Here is a 14356-nt window from a genome sequence, read left to right on the forward strand (position 1 = left end):
GAGCAGAATAGGAATGAATTCAAAATTATTTACAAAAAGGAATGGAGAAAATTGAAAATTAAACCTGGAGGTACCAAAAGAACTAAAGAAAAGATAAAAGCAGAAACAACAACAACAAATGACCACAAGGAGGAGCCAGAGGATGAATATAGGAAAGAATTTAGTTTTGAAATGTATCAACAGACTCATCCAATCAGGGTAATAAAATATCCTGTTTAAAATAAAGGACTATGAAGACAGACTGATTGATTCAAATCCTGGATCAACATTTACTTGTCCAGTGACTTTTGGCAAGTCACTTAACCTCTGTGCTTTATTTTTCTTTCCAGTAAAATTGGCGTAAGTATAACACCTACCACAAAGGCAATTAATATAAGCATATAAAAGCAATAATAAATGGTATCGTTGTTATTATATCAGAATTAAGCATAAATTATTTTGGATGCTCTTAAAAGTGGAAGATTTTGCACAGCAAAGGAAACCATTGACAGAATGAAAAGACAGCCTACTGAATGGGAGAAAATATTTGCAAAATATTGATGATGATAAGGGTTAATGTCCAAACTATATAAAGAGCTCACACAATTCAATATCGAAAAAACAAACAATCTGATTAAAAAATTGGCAGAAGACCTGAATAAACATTTTTCCAAAGAAGATACACAGATGGCCAACAGGCACATGAAAAGATGCTCAACATCACTAGGCATCAGAGAAAGGCAAATCAAAACCACAATGAGATATCACCTCACATCTGTCAGAATGGCTATCATCGAAGAGACCACAAATAACAAATGTTGGCAAGGATGTGCAGAAAAGGGAATCCTCCTACACTGTTGGTGGGAATGTAAATTGGTGTGGTCACTACGGAAAACAGTACAAATGTTCCTCAAAAAACTAAAAATAGAACTACCATATGATCCAACAATTCCACTCTTGGGTACATATCTGAAGAAAACAAAAACACTAATTTGAAAAGATACAGAACCCCAATGTTCATAGCAGCACTACTTACAATACCCAAGATATAGAAGCAATCTAAGTGTCCATCAACAGACGAATGGATAAAGAAGATGTGGTACATATATTCAGTAGAATATTACTCAGCCATAAAAAAAGAATGAAATTCTGCCATTTGCAACAATGTGGATGGACCTGGAGAGTATTATGTTTAGTGAAATAAATCAGACAAAGACAAATATCATATGATATCACTTGTATGTGGAATCTAGAAGTTAAAATGAATGTGTAAAACAAAACAGAAACACACTCACAGATATAGAGAAGAAATTAGTGGTCACCAGTGGGTGGGGGAGGGGCAAGATAGGGGGATATTGGATTAAGAGATACAAATTGCTATGTATAAAATTAGTAAGCAACAAGGATATGTTGTACAGCACAGGAAAATATAGCCATTATTTTGTAATAACTTTCAATGGAGTGTAATCTATAAAAACATTGAATCACTATTTTGTACACTTGAAAAATAATATAATATTGTAAATCAACTATACTTCAATTTTAAAAAATGGAAGAATGGAAGAATGTGCAATTCTCCACCCCCTTCTAGTAAAGGTTAAACAAACCAGTTCAAATGAGCACAACCAGGGCTGCTCCAAGCCCCACCAATAAAGCTCTATTATATGACTTTCTTCATAGCATTTATGATGATCTGAAATCGTCTTGCTCTTTTCTTTCTTTTCTTCTTTGCTATCTGTGTTCACCGCTCTCCACTAGAACATAAGCTCAATAAGAGTACAACTCTTGTGTGTTTCGTTCACCACTTGATCCCCAGAAAATAGGATAGTGCTTGGGACATACACAGTGATCAATAGATATATGTTCAAATAATTGATTGGTTAATTGTCCCTGAAATGTAAGTTTTACATTTACATTAATAGGACACCTTGTAGCCCAATATACGGTGACGTGAATACTCAGTTCAAATATGCTTGATCAGTTCACGTTCCTTGATCACAGATCACACCATACTCATTCCAACTTTCCTAACTTTGTTTCAGATGCGTGCCCTCCCTGATAAATATTCCCCTTTCCTCTCTCTTATTATGCAATCTTCGCCTTTCTGTCAAATCTTAAGTCTTATCTATTCCATTTGAATATTATTTGACTTTCTTACTTACAGGGATTTTGTATGCACATGCATGATAAACGTCTCAGTGTTGTGAATGTGGTCTAACACAATTTTCCCCTTCATTTTATCTACTATTTTGTAACCAAAAGCTCTGCCACAGTTGTTGTCTGATACTTATACATTTAGTTTATTCACTTTTAATAGCACATTCCACTTTGCAGTCCACAGGTTTAAACTTTCTGAAAATGAAAGAGAAAGTATTAGTTAGGCATTTTTTTCGTGACAGGAAATTCTAGCCTTTCCCAAAGATAAACAGTATTTGATATGTGTTTAGAAGGCTAGAAAATCAGAAGTGAACCAACAATTTGAATTCAGAGGACTGAGAGAGGGAACAGGATATCACTGACAAATGCACCTAAGGGTTAGCTTAAAGGTGATGTACAGTAAAAGGTCTATAAAAAGATATTACTAACTGCAAAATGTTCATGTCCTTTATATTTTTTTCAGTTTAGAGACATTATTATAACACTCATACTAGTCAACATCATTTTCTTTTTGTCTTTCTTTTTTACACATCCTCTAGCCATCATTATATATTGATCAGTCTTATCCACTGTGCTATGCATTTCACTAATTTCCTTTGTTTTTGTATCTATACCTTGTCATTGTGATCCTAGTGTCTTTTACTGGTTCTTCAGCTATAAGCATAGAAAATGGAGTCTGGGTAATACCTAAATTTGAAAGACATCATAGTACAGTGGAAGGAACTTGGAAACTAGGTAGATGGTGACGCTTTTTGCAAAAAGCATGATCATAGAAAATTCCCAAGATTCCCTAAATTGCTTTCTGCATGTGTAATATTCCAATAAATGCCCATTTTACATATACTCATTCATTCATTCATTCATTCATTCACCAAATTTCTACTGGGTGGTAACTGTATGTCAGTCACTGTTTTAGAGCCATGGAATACATTCCTGTGAGTATACATGACAAAAATGTTTTATATATATATATATATATACACACACACACACACACACACACACACACACACACACACACACACACAGAAACACACACGTATATGCAATGGAAAAGAGTGAAACAAGAAAGAGGGACAAAAATGTGGCCTGGGGTGGGGTGGAGTGGAAAGTTGTTCTAAATACTAAGAGGCAAAGGTTAAGTAGCTAAAGTCTAAGACTCCGTGCTCCATAAGGACTAGTGCCATGACTTTCTCCATGAATACTCGCTATTAATTTCAGTGTCTGACACATAGTTAAATTAATGAGATATTTGCTTTAAAATAAAAGAGATAACTTATGTAACACTCAACCTCTGCAATATTAAACAAAGGTTTTTATTCCAAACTCAAACTCATCAGGATATTTGGAATAAAGACTTCTTCAGCTATACTTTCCTAAGCCAAGAAAAGAGGGAGCGATAAAATATGCAAGTAGAAATAAAATGTCAATGATAGGCCTTATAGGGTGATTGAGAGATAGCTGGAAAAGCCTCTGGATTTTGGAAAAGAGAAAAGAAAATTTTGTTGTATCTATTGGTTTTTCCTGCAGTTCTCTGCTTAATTTTTGCTGAGTAACTCAGCTTGTATTTATGGGGTACGTGGAGAGAGGAAGCAGAATTAAGACTATTGTTATCGGGGCCTCCTTTGACCCTGACAGTCTCTGTACTTACCCAGCATATTTCTAACACCACAAAGTCACGCTTGATGGATACAAATAAAGGCAAATATATTTTTATGAAGCAGAGATCCAGCCATAAGACACTCAGCTTATGTTTAAAGTTATCAGAGATCCAAAAGCCATTCCTGGAAATTTACTTTAAAGTGAAAACATTACTGAAAGGCAATATATGAAGACATTAACTTTGTATTATTTCACTTTATTAGATTGTTTTCCTTTGATGCCTAAACCTAAGCCATATAAATCCTGCCTCATGTGGAGTTCTCAAATTTTTTAAAACTTTGATTTTCAGGGGCTAAAGAGTATAATATAATTTGAATATCTTTGACTCATTACTTAAAATGTCAGCTTGTTCAGTTTTTCATTTTAATGCAATCAAATAAATGGATGGATGAATAACTCTAACAAAAAAACTTTGATTTGCAAAACGTGCAAGAATTTGGATGAATTCTAGGTCATAACTAGACCTTCTAACACAAGACCATGAAACATCTACTATAGCTCATCTTAGATCAAATTATATTAGACTCTTACACCACAATGAGATAGACTCTATATCTGTTGATGTTTTATCCATGTGTTTTCATCAGAAATAAGTTCATTTAAACAACATGATTTAGACTCTGCCAAGGTTAAGATGAAGCATGAACTTCTGTTCTTTGAAAGGATATACACGATGGAATAGTCAGAATGGAAGTTAAGGAAACAGGAAACAAATGCCATATCTACTCGTTTACCACAAGTTATTATTTTTGTGTTTTGGTGTTCAAGGTCCATGTATATCTGAGCGGCTATTAAAGGGCTTCCTGGAAAGAAACAAAAAACAAAAAATCATGTGCCCCAACTCATACGTCTCCACCTTACCAGACAGAGGAGGACCACAGACGGGTAGACATTGAAATCATAAGGGTGGGCACTACATGTTGCAAAGTCATTGAATGCTGAGTTCACTTTCATTCCAAGGGAAGCCATGCAGGATGAAGATGGATACGTCACCTTAAATATTAAAACTCAAAAACCAGCTCTCACTTCAGGTAAGAATGCCCAGAGGCAGCAATTTGGAAATTAACTGTTGAAATGGATCCACCCTAGTTTCCTTTTTTCTACTAGTGATAGCATACATAGTTTTGTTTTATTTTCCTGAATGACCTTCTTTCCCTACATCATTTGAGTGGTATCTACATGGGCTACCTATGTTATTTAGAATATAAAAATCAAATGATACAAGCAGGGCACGTTACATTAAGGCTTATAGATTTAAATGCTGGAGGGAATAGAAATCTAAGGTATAAGAGGAGGAAATGTTTGAAAACTCCACTTTCTAAGATGTCAGCAAGTGGGTGTGATTCCACAGTTGTGGCTTATAAACACCATTATTTAGAGGAGTGAGCACAAAATAAAACAAAGACAAACACAAACACACAAGACCTTAGCTGCTAGTTACATTTTGACTCAGAGAGAAGTCCAGTGGGAGTGGGGATGGAGTGTGTTGTGTTTACTGTTGGTGATTACCAAGGGAGCAAAGGCAAGATGGGCCAGAGAAGCTGTTTATAGCACTTGAAAAATCCTGAGAGGGCAGGGGATGGGGGTGAAGCTGTCCCCCAAAACTATGCCATACTGCCTGCCCCCTAACATCTTGATTGTATGCCCACAGTTGACCCTGCTTCCTCCTCTTTGTGGCGTGTGATGGCTTTGATTCTGCTGATCTTGTGCATGGGGATGGTTGTTGGGCTGGTGGCTCTGGGGATTATGTGTAAGTATTGACTTATTGCCAATGATTTGATCTGAGGAAAGCAATACGTAAGTGTCCTGGTGTATGCCATGAAGCTTAATTGTCACTATTTATTTGTCACTACTGCAATTATCCTATACATAGCTGCCAGGATATTCTCAATAAAGGAGAACTCTGAACTTTACCTTTTGATTAAAATTACCTTTTAGGTTTTTAAAATTAATTAAAAATTATTGTTTAAGAATTTTAAGCTGGTCTTTAAGATCTTCCTCAGTATAGATCCACACTATCTTTTGAAACTTTTTATTTTTTCCTCCCTATTCTGTGCATCTTAAGATCCAGCCAACGTGGAGTTTTCTGTTTCACAAATAAATCCTATGTTCCCCTGCCTGAGATTTTGCTGATTCTGTCCCCTCTTCCTAAAATGTCCTCCTTCCCATTTTTTAAGATGAATGTATTTACTTCCACTGAGACAATTCATATCCCACCTAACTTATAAATATTTTTTCTTCCTATACATCTAAAAGCCCTCCAACGTCACATTATCATCTGTATAATTGTTGTTTGTTCAGATACTTGTTTATTTTTTCATAAGATATTTTAGAACTTTGCATTCACTACTTTGATTTACCTGAATATCACAGTACTTCGAGCACAACAAGAAATCAATACTTTTTTTTTTTTTTTTTTTTTTTTTTTTGCCGCGCCACAGGGCACGTAGGACCTTAGTTCCCCGACCAGGGATCGAACCCGTGTCCCCTGCAGTGGGAGCACGGAGTCTTAACCAGTGGACCACCAGGGAAGTCCTCAATATGTATTTTTTAAGTGAATGGATATTCTGGCGTTACATAGAAAACATAATAGCAGAGGTCATTCACCTCTGTGAAATGTGCTTAGAAATCTGTGTTCAAGGAAAGGTCAAAACGACTGCTTTGGGCATGCGATTTGATTATGGCATGTTCTTACTTGTGGTCATCTCCTTCAAATAGTTTGCCTATTCTTTTGGAGAACTCTCGGTTGTCATTCTGCCTGGCACTTAATGTTTTCTTTATAACCCCTTTACCCTGATCCCTTTTCAGCACTCTTTTACTCATAATGTATCTAGTAAACACTTCATAGATTGACAACTCTACTGAATATAAAGTTCATTGAGAGGACTTTTTCTTTGCATCACTCCTTATTATCCTAATTACAAATTATTATCTAATTTTTACAACTAGCTGTCACGCAGCAAAACTACCTACAAGCTGAGAATGAACATCTCTCAGGAACTCTGAAACAATTAGCGAGGAAGTTCTGCCAAGATTTACTACAACAATCAGGACAAAAGGAAAGTAAGTATGATTTGGTAGTCTCTTCATCTCCCCTAACTCTGGAGTATTCTTGTGATGCTATCTGTCAGGAATCTTGAGATCTTCAGGAAACATTGAATATGAGGAAAAAGTAAGCCCATCCTTTCAGAATGAAAGGCATCCTATGCTTGGATTCTCCTTAAGGCCATAAATGCAGCCCATGTGACATACACTGGAGATATTATGGAGACAGTTGCTATGGATTCTTCAGGCACAACTTGACATGGAAAGACAGTAAGAAATACTGTGCTGATGTAAATGCTACTCTTCTGAAGATCACCACGGAGGACATGCTGGTAAGAATATTTCTATGTCAAATATTTTGGAGTCACAAGGAGAGAAATCTCAAATGAAACATGACTTTTTTTTTTTTTTTTACATTTTTATGTCTTGCAGTTTGTGCTAATCTCAGAACCTTATCAAGCTCAGTAAAAATTACATTTGAGAGTAGAAAGTGCTGAAATAGAACTAATGAAACTTTGAGTTCTGGTCTTGTGTCTGCAACAAGAGTTAAGATCATTTCTTGGCTTCCTTAACTCTGTTTATTAATTCAAAACAGGATCTGAAAGTATAAAGAAACTCAATATGATTGTAAAATATAAATATAAGTGTTATCCCAACATTACATGCATTCTCAGTTTTTGCTAAATTATTGACACTTTGAACGAACCATGATGCAAACTCTATCTTTTCATAGGCCCTACCAGGCGTAGTTTGGGGCACAATCTTATTTGCATAACACACAGGATTTCAGTTGAAAATTTTTTATTAAACATGTCTCCTCTTCTATATTTCCCTTTTTGACAGCTTCTAACAAAAGCTCTCTTTTCAAGTAATGTACATTCACATCCACTACTGCACTCTCCCTATATTATTGAATGTAGCTTTTCTTTTTCATAAATCCTGGGAGCAAGCCAGGAACCAAGACTTGGGGTCTCCCTTCTACCCAATAACAGTTTGTCAAAACATATATTTTTAAAAAGGCAGAAATTATTTATTGTACTTATCCTACAATTTCTAATATAGTAATTATTCACATTTTTGCATATTAAAATAAATGCAAATATAAATTGTAATAGAAGATCAGGATTTGGGCTCTATGCAGACAGAAATTCAATAGAATTCAAATATTCAGGCAAGCCATTTTCTACAGAACTGCTATAGGTAATCAGCAAAATTGACTTGTACCTTACTGAGAGCTGAAGTAACCAGCAGTGGACCAGACATGAGGAAATCAGCCCAGTGATGTCCATGCTCATTTGGGTGTCCTGTTATTCTAATTTGCTGTACCATATACTATTTTTGTGGCTCAGACTCATAGAGAAGATATTCAGATAAATTAACTTCTTTCAAATCAGGCAAAATAAGAGAGTACCTGCTTTGAAATCTCAATTCTATTACAAAGAGATTAATTGGAGACTAAACAAGTCTTGCATCTTATTACTCTAGGCTGATATCAGGTTGGAGATGAACAACTAAAAGAGGAAGTAATGTAATTTTTGAGAAATAAAAAATAGTTAAATTTCAGGTAGACTGTATCTGTCAGGTCCTATAGTGAAGTATACAATATGGATGTACTTTAAAGAAAAAAACCCATAAATTCACAGAAAGGTGACAGGTAGCTCAAGCTTTAAGAAATAAGTGACTCTCACAAAATATCTCTTATGGAATGCCATTTTGTGTCTCACGTGTCTGCCAAGATGCTCAAGTCATTTTTTATTTGCCAAGAACATGTCCTCACCTGTTTCTTCCAGGAGGTATGCGATTACGTGAACATTTGACCTCTTTTTAATTCTGTTACCCATAGATCGATTGATTGACTGATTTATTCATCCATTAATTCAACAAATATGTGCTGGAACTATTCCAGGACCTGAACCTATGCGTTAATAAAACCTACAAATTTCCTAAATTCATTCACTTTATTCCAGTTGGAGCAATAGGCAAAGAACAAAATAAACAAGTATAGTATATAGTATAGTAAATAGTGATCATTTCAAAGTAGAAAAAAGTAGATGCACGTCATTTGTAAATCCCTTTGAGAAAGACATTGTATAACTCTCTTTTACCCAGTCAACTAAAATAAATGAATATTCCTGTATGCAAGATTTTGTAGGCAAGCTAAGCAATGAAACCAAAGCGAGTAGAGCCTAATTCTAGGGAATATAAAGTTTCATCAACAATGTATTTCTTTTCATTTTCCTTCTCTAGTTGTTTACCACTTATTTCATTTAAGAGCCATATTTGATACTTTATTTGGGATTCTAACCTTCAATTGATGGAAGATAAACACATAGGAATATTAGAATATTATCTATCTTGCTTACAGTTTTCCCTGTATCCTGCAAGCATTTTTATGCAAAAACAAGTGAACTTGGTACAATTCTAAATATCAAATATAATTAATTAGTATTAATATAGACATATCTACTTTTTATGTCCAGCATCTTATCATGAAGCTTTGCCTTTATGCCGTTACAAGAACTGTAGAAACACTCTGAACATTATATTTACTTGTGTTTGCAATAGCAATACATCAGTAGCAGGACTGGATTAATTCGTTGGGTTGGATTGTCCCGCCAGAAATCCAGTGACGTCTGGATGTGGGAAGACGGCTCAGTTCCCTCCAAACATTTGTAAGTTATTGGATGCTCAGAATACAAGGCACAACTAGGAATTTTGAGTCCTGAGGTCTTCTACCCTCTTGAGTACAGGTTACTTAAAAGTTGGGAGGTGGCTCTGTGGTTTACTGTGTGTTACATAAGCATTGGCTGAGTCACTTACACCATAATCCTAACAACAGAGCACTTGTAATAAGATTCTACTTTCCTACTCTCCCATTCCTCTGCTTTTTATCTAAGTCGCAATCCACCTCTGTTCCTGATACTTTTTTCCCATTCATTTCTACCCTTAACTTCACCATTGGAACATTTTATGTATGTGGTTTTGTTTTGTTTTGTTGTTTTAGCTTGATCTGATTCTCTTCACATATTTTCAGAACAAAATTATCATCCTCATTATTTTATGGTTGAAGGTTATTTCTTTGAGCCTTCTTTTGACTTTTCAGTATCATTTTACCTCGTCTTTTACCTTAGGGGTATCCAAGAATCAGGCACATTATCAGTCACAAGGTGATTCTAATGTTCATGTCAAAAGGGAGCCCCAGACCTCAGCTAGAAAGAACCAGACCAGAATCGGCCCCATTTTGAGTTAGTGCCATTTGTCTGTAGCCTTCTACAGACAATCCAGGCAAAGGGACCAATTACATTGGGTTACGTAATATGGTTTTCCAATCTCTAATCACCTTTTGTTAATCTTGTGCAATGTCTCTCCAGTTAAAATGTAAACTTATACCCAAAAACCTATACAATCTGATCATTACTTAAAGTTTTAATTAATTTATTCAACAGATATTTATTAAGCATTTGCTATGGGAAGGAGCCAAGAATATTATGAGTACAAGCAAGCTTCTTCATAGACCTGGGTTTTATTCTTATCATTTGTTGCCTCATTCACAATAGTGCAGACACGCTGGTGATCCCTCTGTTCTTTCAATGAATCAAACATGTTTTGAGGTCTTAGGGCTTTTTGCACTTGCTCTTCCCTTCTAGAAAGCTCTGCCTCCAGAACTCCATGAAGGACTCCCCCTTGTCACTCAAGTCTGTTTAATCATCACTTCCTCAATGAGACCAGCTTTAATTACCCAAACTAAACTAGCCTCCCTCCACCACATGCACTTGAGTCTATCATATCACACTGTCTGTTTCATCATGACTCTTACCACTCTCTGAAATTTTCTATTTATCTGTTGGCTTCTTACCAACCTTCTCTCATTATAATGTAAGTTCCCCAGTAGAAAGGACCTTGTCTTTGTTTACCACTCTGTCATCAGCACATAAAACAACTTTGGCTCGTAGTAGATATCCCATAGATATTGGCAAATGAATGAATAAATATACATTCTTTGTCCTCTTGTCATAGCACTGTAGCAGGAAATATAACAAGCAATTACAATACAGTCTTGTATCCAGCTGCCCTATAACATAAATCCCCATTTCAAAAATGTTTAATCAACTTATTTTTCCTTGAGCTCATTTCCAACCCGTGCAGCTACTTGCCTTACAGGACTCCTCTCTGTTTATCTAAATCCTACCCTTCCTTCAAGGCAGAACTAAAGTATGATCTTCCATGAAAAGATGAGAAGGTAAAGCCTTTCTCATTATTTCAGATACCCATCCATCTTTTCCTCTGGACTCCTATTGTACCTACTGTTCACTTCTGCTTAATCTTATGCCATATTAATTTGCTATTGAGCTATTCAAGTGTACATACTTTATACTCCCAAGCAGATTGGAAGTTTCTCAATGATCTGAATGTTGCTTTTTAGTTTTTTGCCTCATACTTCTTATCTCCACTTTATGCAACAAAACACTATACACAGAGTTTGATTGTTGATTGTTTATTTAGCTTTCAAAGGAACTCATTCTACCTTTTCCATTCACAGGTTCACACTTTCTGGAACTGCAACAGAAAATATGAATTGTGCTTATTTTCATAATGGGAAAATTCACCCTACCTTCTGTGAGAACAAACATTATTTAATGTGTGAAAGGAAGGCAGGCATGGCAAAGGTGGACCAACTACTTTAATGCAAAGACATGCACAGCATGTCACAGACAAGTGCTTGATAGTACAATAAGAGATCTGGATGAAGGAATCACTAGCCATAGAATTGCTTATTTTTCCCTTTATTCCCCTTAGAGTCATCTTTACATTATCTTTCCTACCAACACCACTTAGTTCCTTCTTTATATAACCCTTTATACTGAGGAATAACTTAGTGCCTTCTTTATACATCCAGAAACCAGTCTATGAGCTGATTGTTTGTTTCCCAATGGTTCTGCTTCCACTAATTTTCATTCTTCTTGTCTTCCATTCCTAATTATCTCAACATGCTGTGATTCACTGCATCTTCAGACATAAGCATATACATGTTACATTGAAACAAGAAAGGCTAGCGCTTAAATGACTTAAGCTCTGCAAAACATCTAAGTCTGAGACTATGCAAAATATCTAAATTTGAAAAACAGCATAAGATGGTGGAAAGTACACTAAACTTGGAGTCAGTAGAATAATTTAGATGGCATGATCACTCAAGTACAACCATGGCTCAATCACGTTGCCTCTTAACTTCCATTTTCTAATATTTAAAATAGGATAACACCTGTCTTACATACCTCACAGTTCCACAACCGAAAATAAAACTTCAAAGTATTAATTATATCAGAAACTCCATGAAAGCAAACCCCATGACTTTCTTATTTTCTATTCTATGCCAGCAAGCACAGCTCCTGGCTCACAGGAAACAGAAAAATATTTGCTTCTCTTTGTGTGAGATAGTTCATTAGAAAGCACAGCAATCGGTAAAACACTATACAGATAAAATTTCTATTCCAAGTCCCGCTATGGTCAGACTCAAGAGCAGTAATTTTCTGTCCAAGAGAAGGATAATAAAGTTTGCAAGAAAACTGACAGGGCTTGAAAATGAGTAAATGCTTTTTAACAAGTTGCACAGGCTAGTTGAACAGCAAGCAAAAATGCTTTATATAGTTCTTTTCCTGACAGCTCTATGTTTGGCTTTTGCTGAGTAACTCATGCAGTATTTATAGATATGTGGAGAGGCACCCTTTAACAGGATAATAGGCAAAAATTTCATTTCTTTTCACAGCTCCCCTGAAGGTACTCTTTCTCCTTAAATTCGTGGCAATAAAATTTATGAACATGATTCTCAAACATCTCAACTGAGGTGCTTGTTAAAACATGCAAATGTTCAAACACAAATACTTATGGTACTCAGTGGGAAGGCTGAGGAGACAGAGTCCTATGTTTTTAATAAGCACCCTGACTTGATTCTGATACAAGTATCCTTTAGTACATTTCGAGAAATGTTACTTTGGAACTTACTCTCTATCTGGCTTTTGGTAAATTGGTTAGTCTCTTTAAAACTCAGTTTCTTCATCTATGAAATGAGTTTAATATTATTACCTTACTCATAAAGTAATTGTGAGGATTATTTAATATATTTATGTAAGGCATTGAGCAGAGTACCAAGCATATAATTAATACTCGATGAATATGTATAACTTTTATAGCTTTGTGCACTGACACCCAAAGACACTTGAATCTATTTTGTTTTAGACTATCAATAAACAAGCAGGTTTGGCAGGGGAGGGGCGGCAAGAGGGGGCACCGAGGAAAAACAATAGAAATACCATAGATTCTGCTTCCACTTCAAATGTGTTGAGATCTTGGCTTTTGGGGTATAATGCCATTATTTTCCTATTTTTACTTGTTAATTTAGAGAGACCAAATTGGAACTAATAATTCAGAAAACTGTCCAAAAATCAGCCATAGCTCTGAAATTTAATGTTTTATCTCCCCCAAATGGAAAAGCATACATTTTATATCACTATGCATGACTAAATTTTAAAGAATAATATTGTAGTGGATGGCAAAAGTGCAATTAAAAAATGTAAACCAATCAAACTGTACCTACAAAGATTCTTTTTTTCTGATACTCATGTCAAAAGCATCTTATACATAAAATCAGAATAGCATAGACTTTAGTAGCACAGGTAAGAGAACTTGGGAAAATAGTTTGACTTCTCCATGCCTCAATTTGCAATTTTGTTACAACATACTAATAATAGTAACTATGTCACAGAGCTATTTTGAGAATCAAAATAATTCAAGTAAAAGGCCTTTGAAACAGTGCTTGGAATATAATGAAGAATAAATAAGATAGTATGATTAAAAATATTAAACGTCATACCAGTAACATACTAATCTTTGGCTGGGAGAGCCCAATGTTTCCCGCAAAGAAATTTATCAGAGAACATACTGTATTGGGGAAAACTAGATCTTTCTGAGCCTGATATTTAGTGCTGATAAAATTTGAGAGCCCCTGGAAATTAATGACAACCACTGAACTTCCGTTCCTACATTCCTCCTGACATTGCTCTTAATGCATATTTGTTGTGCTTATTGTTTCTTCCTCTTCTTCACCTCAAGATAGAAATCATTTCAATGTAAAGGCTATAGGGAGTTAAGTCACATTATTTTCTCTGTCAGAATCTCAGGTCACATAAAAATCATATGACATATTTGGAGAATTTGCTGGATATTCTCCATTTGCCTCTTGAGATCCTCTTGGCCCCATCCTATGCCTTGGGAGGCAGAACTCCAATGTACAGCAATATCTGGGCAAACTTGACCTCTGGCTTCAGTTAATTCCTCTATTGGGAGGTACTAGCAGTGATCAGGGGGGTGAAAGGGGAGAACGGTCCGGGTGTTTATGCCGCTGGCTGTCGCCTACCACACCCTGGTTTGGCAAAGCCCGCATGTTCTGTGTCTTAGGCCATGACCCTTTCAGATAGGTCACAAAGTTCCAATAATCACCCTCCCCTTAACCCTTCAG

The 14356-nt window shown here is 35.7% G+C and overlaps 1 protein-coding gene across 2 annotated transcripts; it reads left to right on the forward strand.

Moving 5' to 3' along the window:
* The first annotated feature begins 4764 nt into the window (after window positions 1–4764).
* On the forward strand, window positions 4765–11528 carry CLEC1B (C-type lectin domain family 1 member B). Of its 2 annotated transcripts, XM_068561423.1 has the most exons (6): window positions 4765–4829; window positions 5450–5548; window positions 6748–6861; window positions 7024–7175; window positions 9409–9515; window positions 11384–11528. In XM_068561423.1, exons 1-6 carry the CDS (start codon window positions 4766–4768, stop codon window positions 11526–11528), a joined length of 681 nt encoding a protein of 226 aa, XP_068417524.1. In that variant the 5' UTR covers window position 4765. The 2 variants fall into 2 exon arrangements, with proteins under 2 accessions (XP_068417524.1, XP_068417525.1); XM_068561424.1 differs by lacking the exon at window positions 5450–5548 and having other exon boundaries at window positions 4766–4829.
* The last annotated feature ends 2828 nt before the right edge of the window (window positions 11529–14356 follow it).

The sequence above is a fragment of the Eschrichtius robustus genome, chromosome 13, assembly GCF_028021215.1.
Source record: "Eschrichtius robustus isolate mEscRob2 chromosome 13, mEscRob2.pri, whole genome shotgun sequence".
Lineage (NCBI taxonomy): Eukaryota > Metazoa > Chordata > Mammalia > Artiodactyla > Eschrichtiidae > Eschrichtius > Eschrichtius robustus.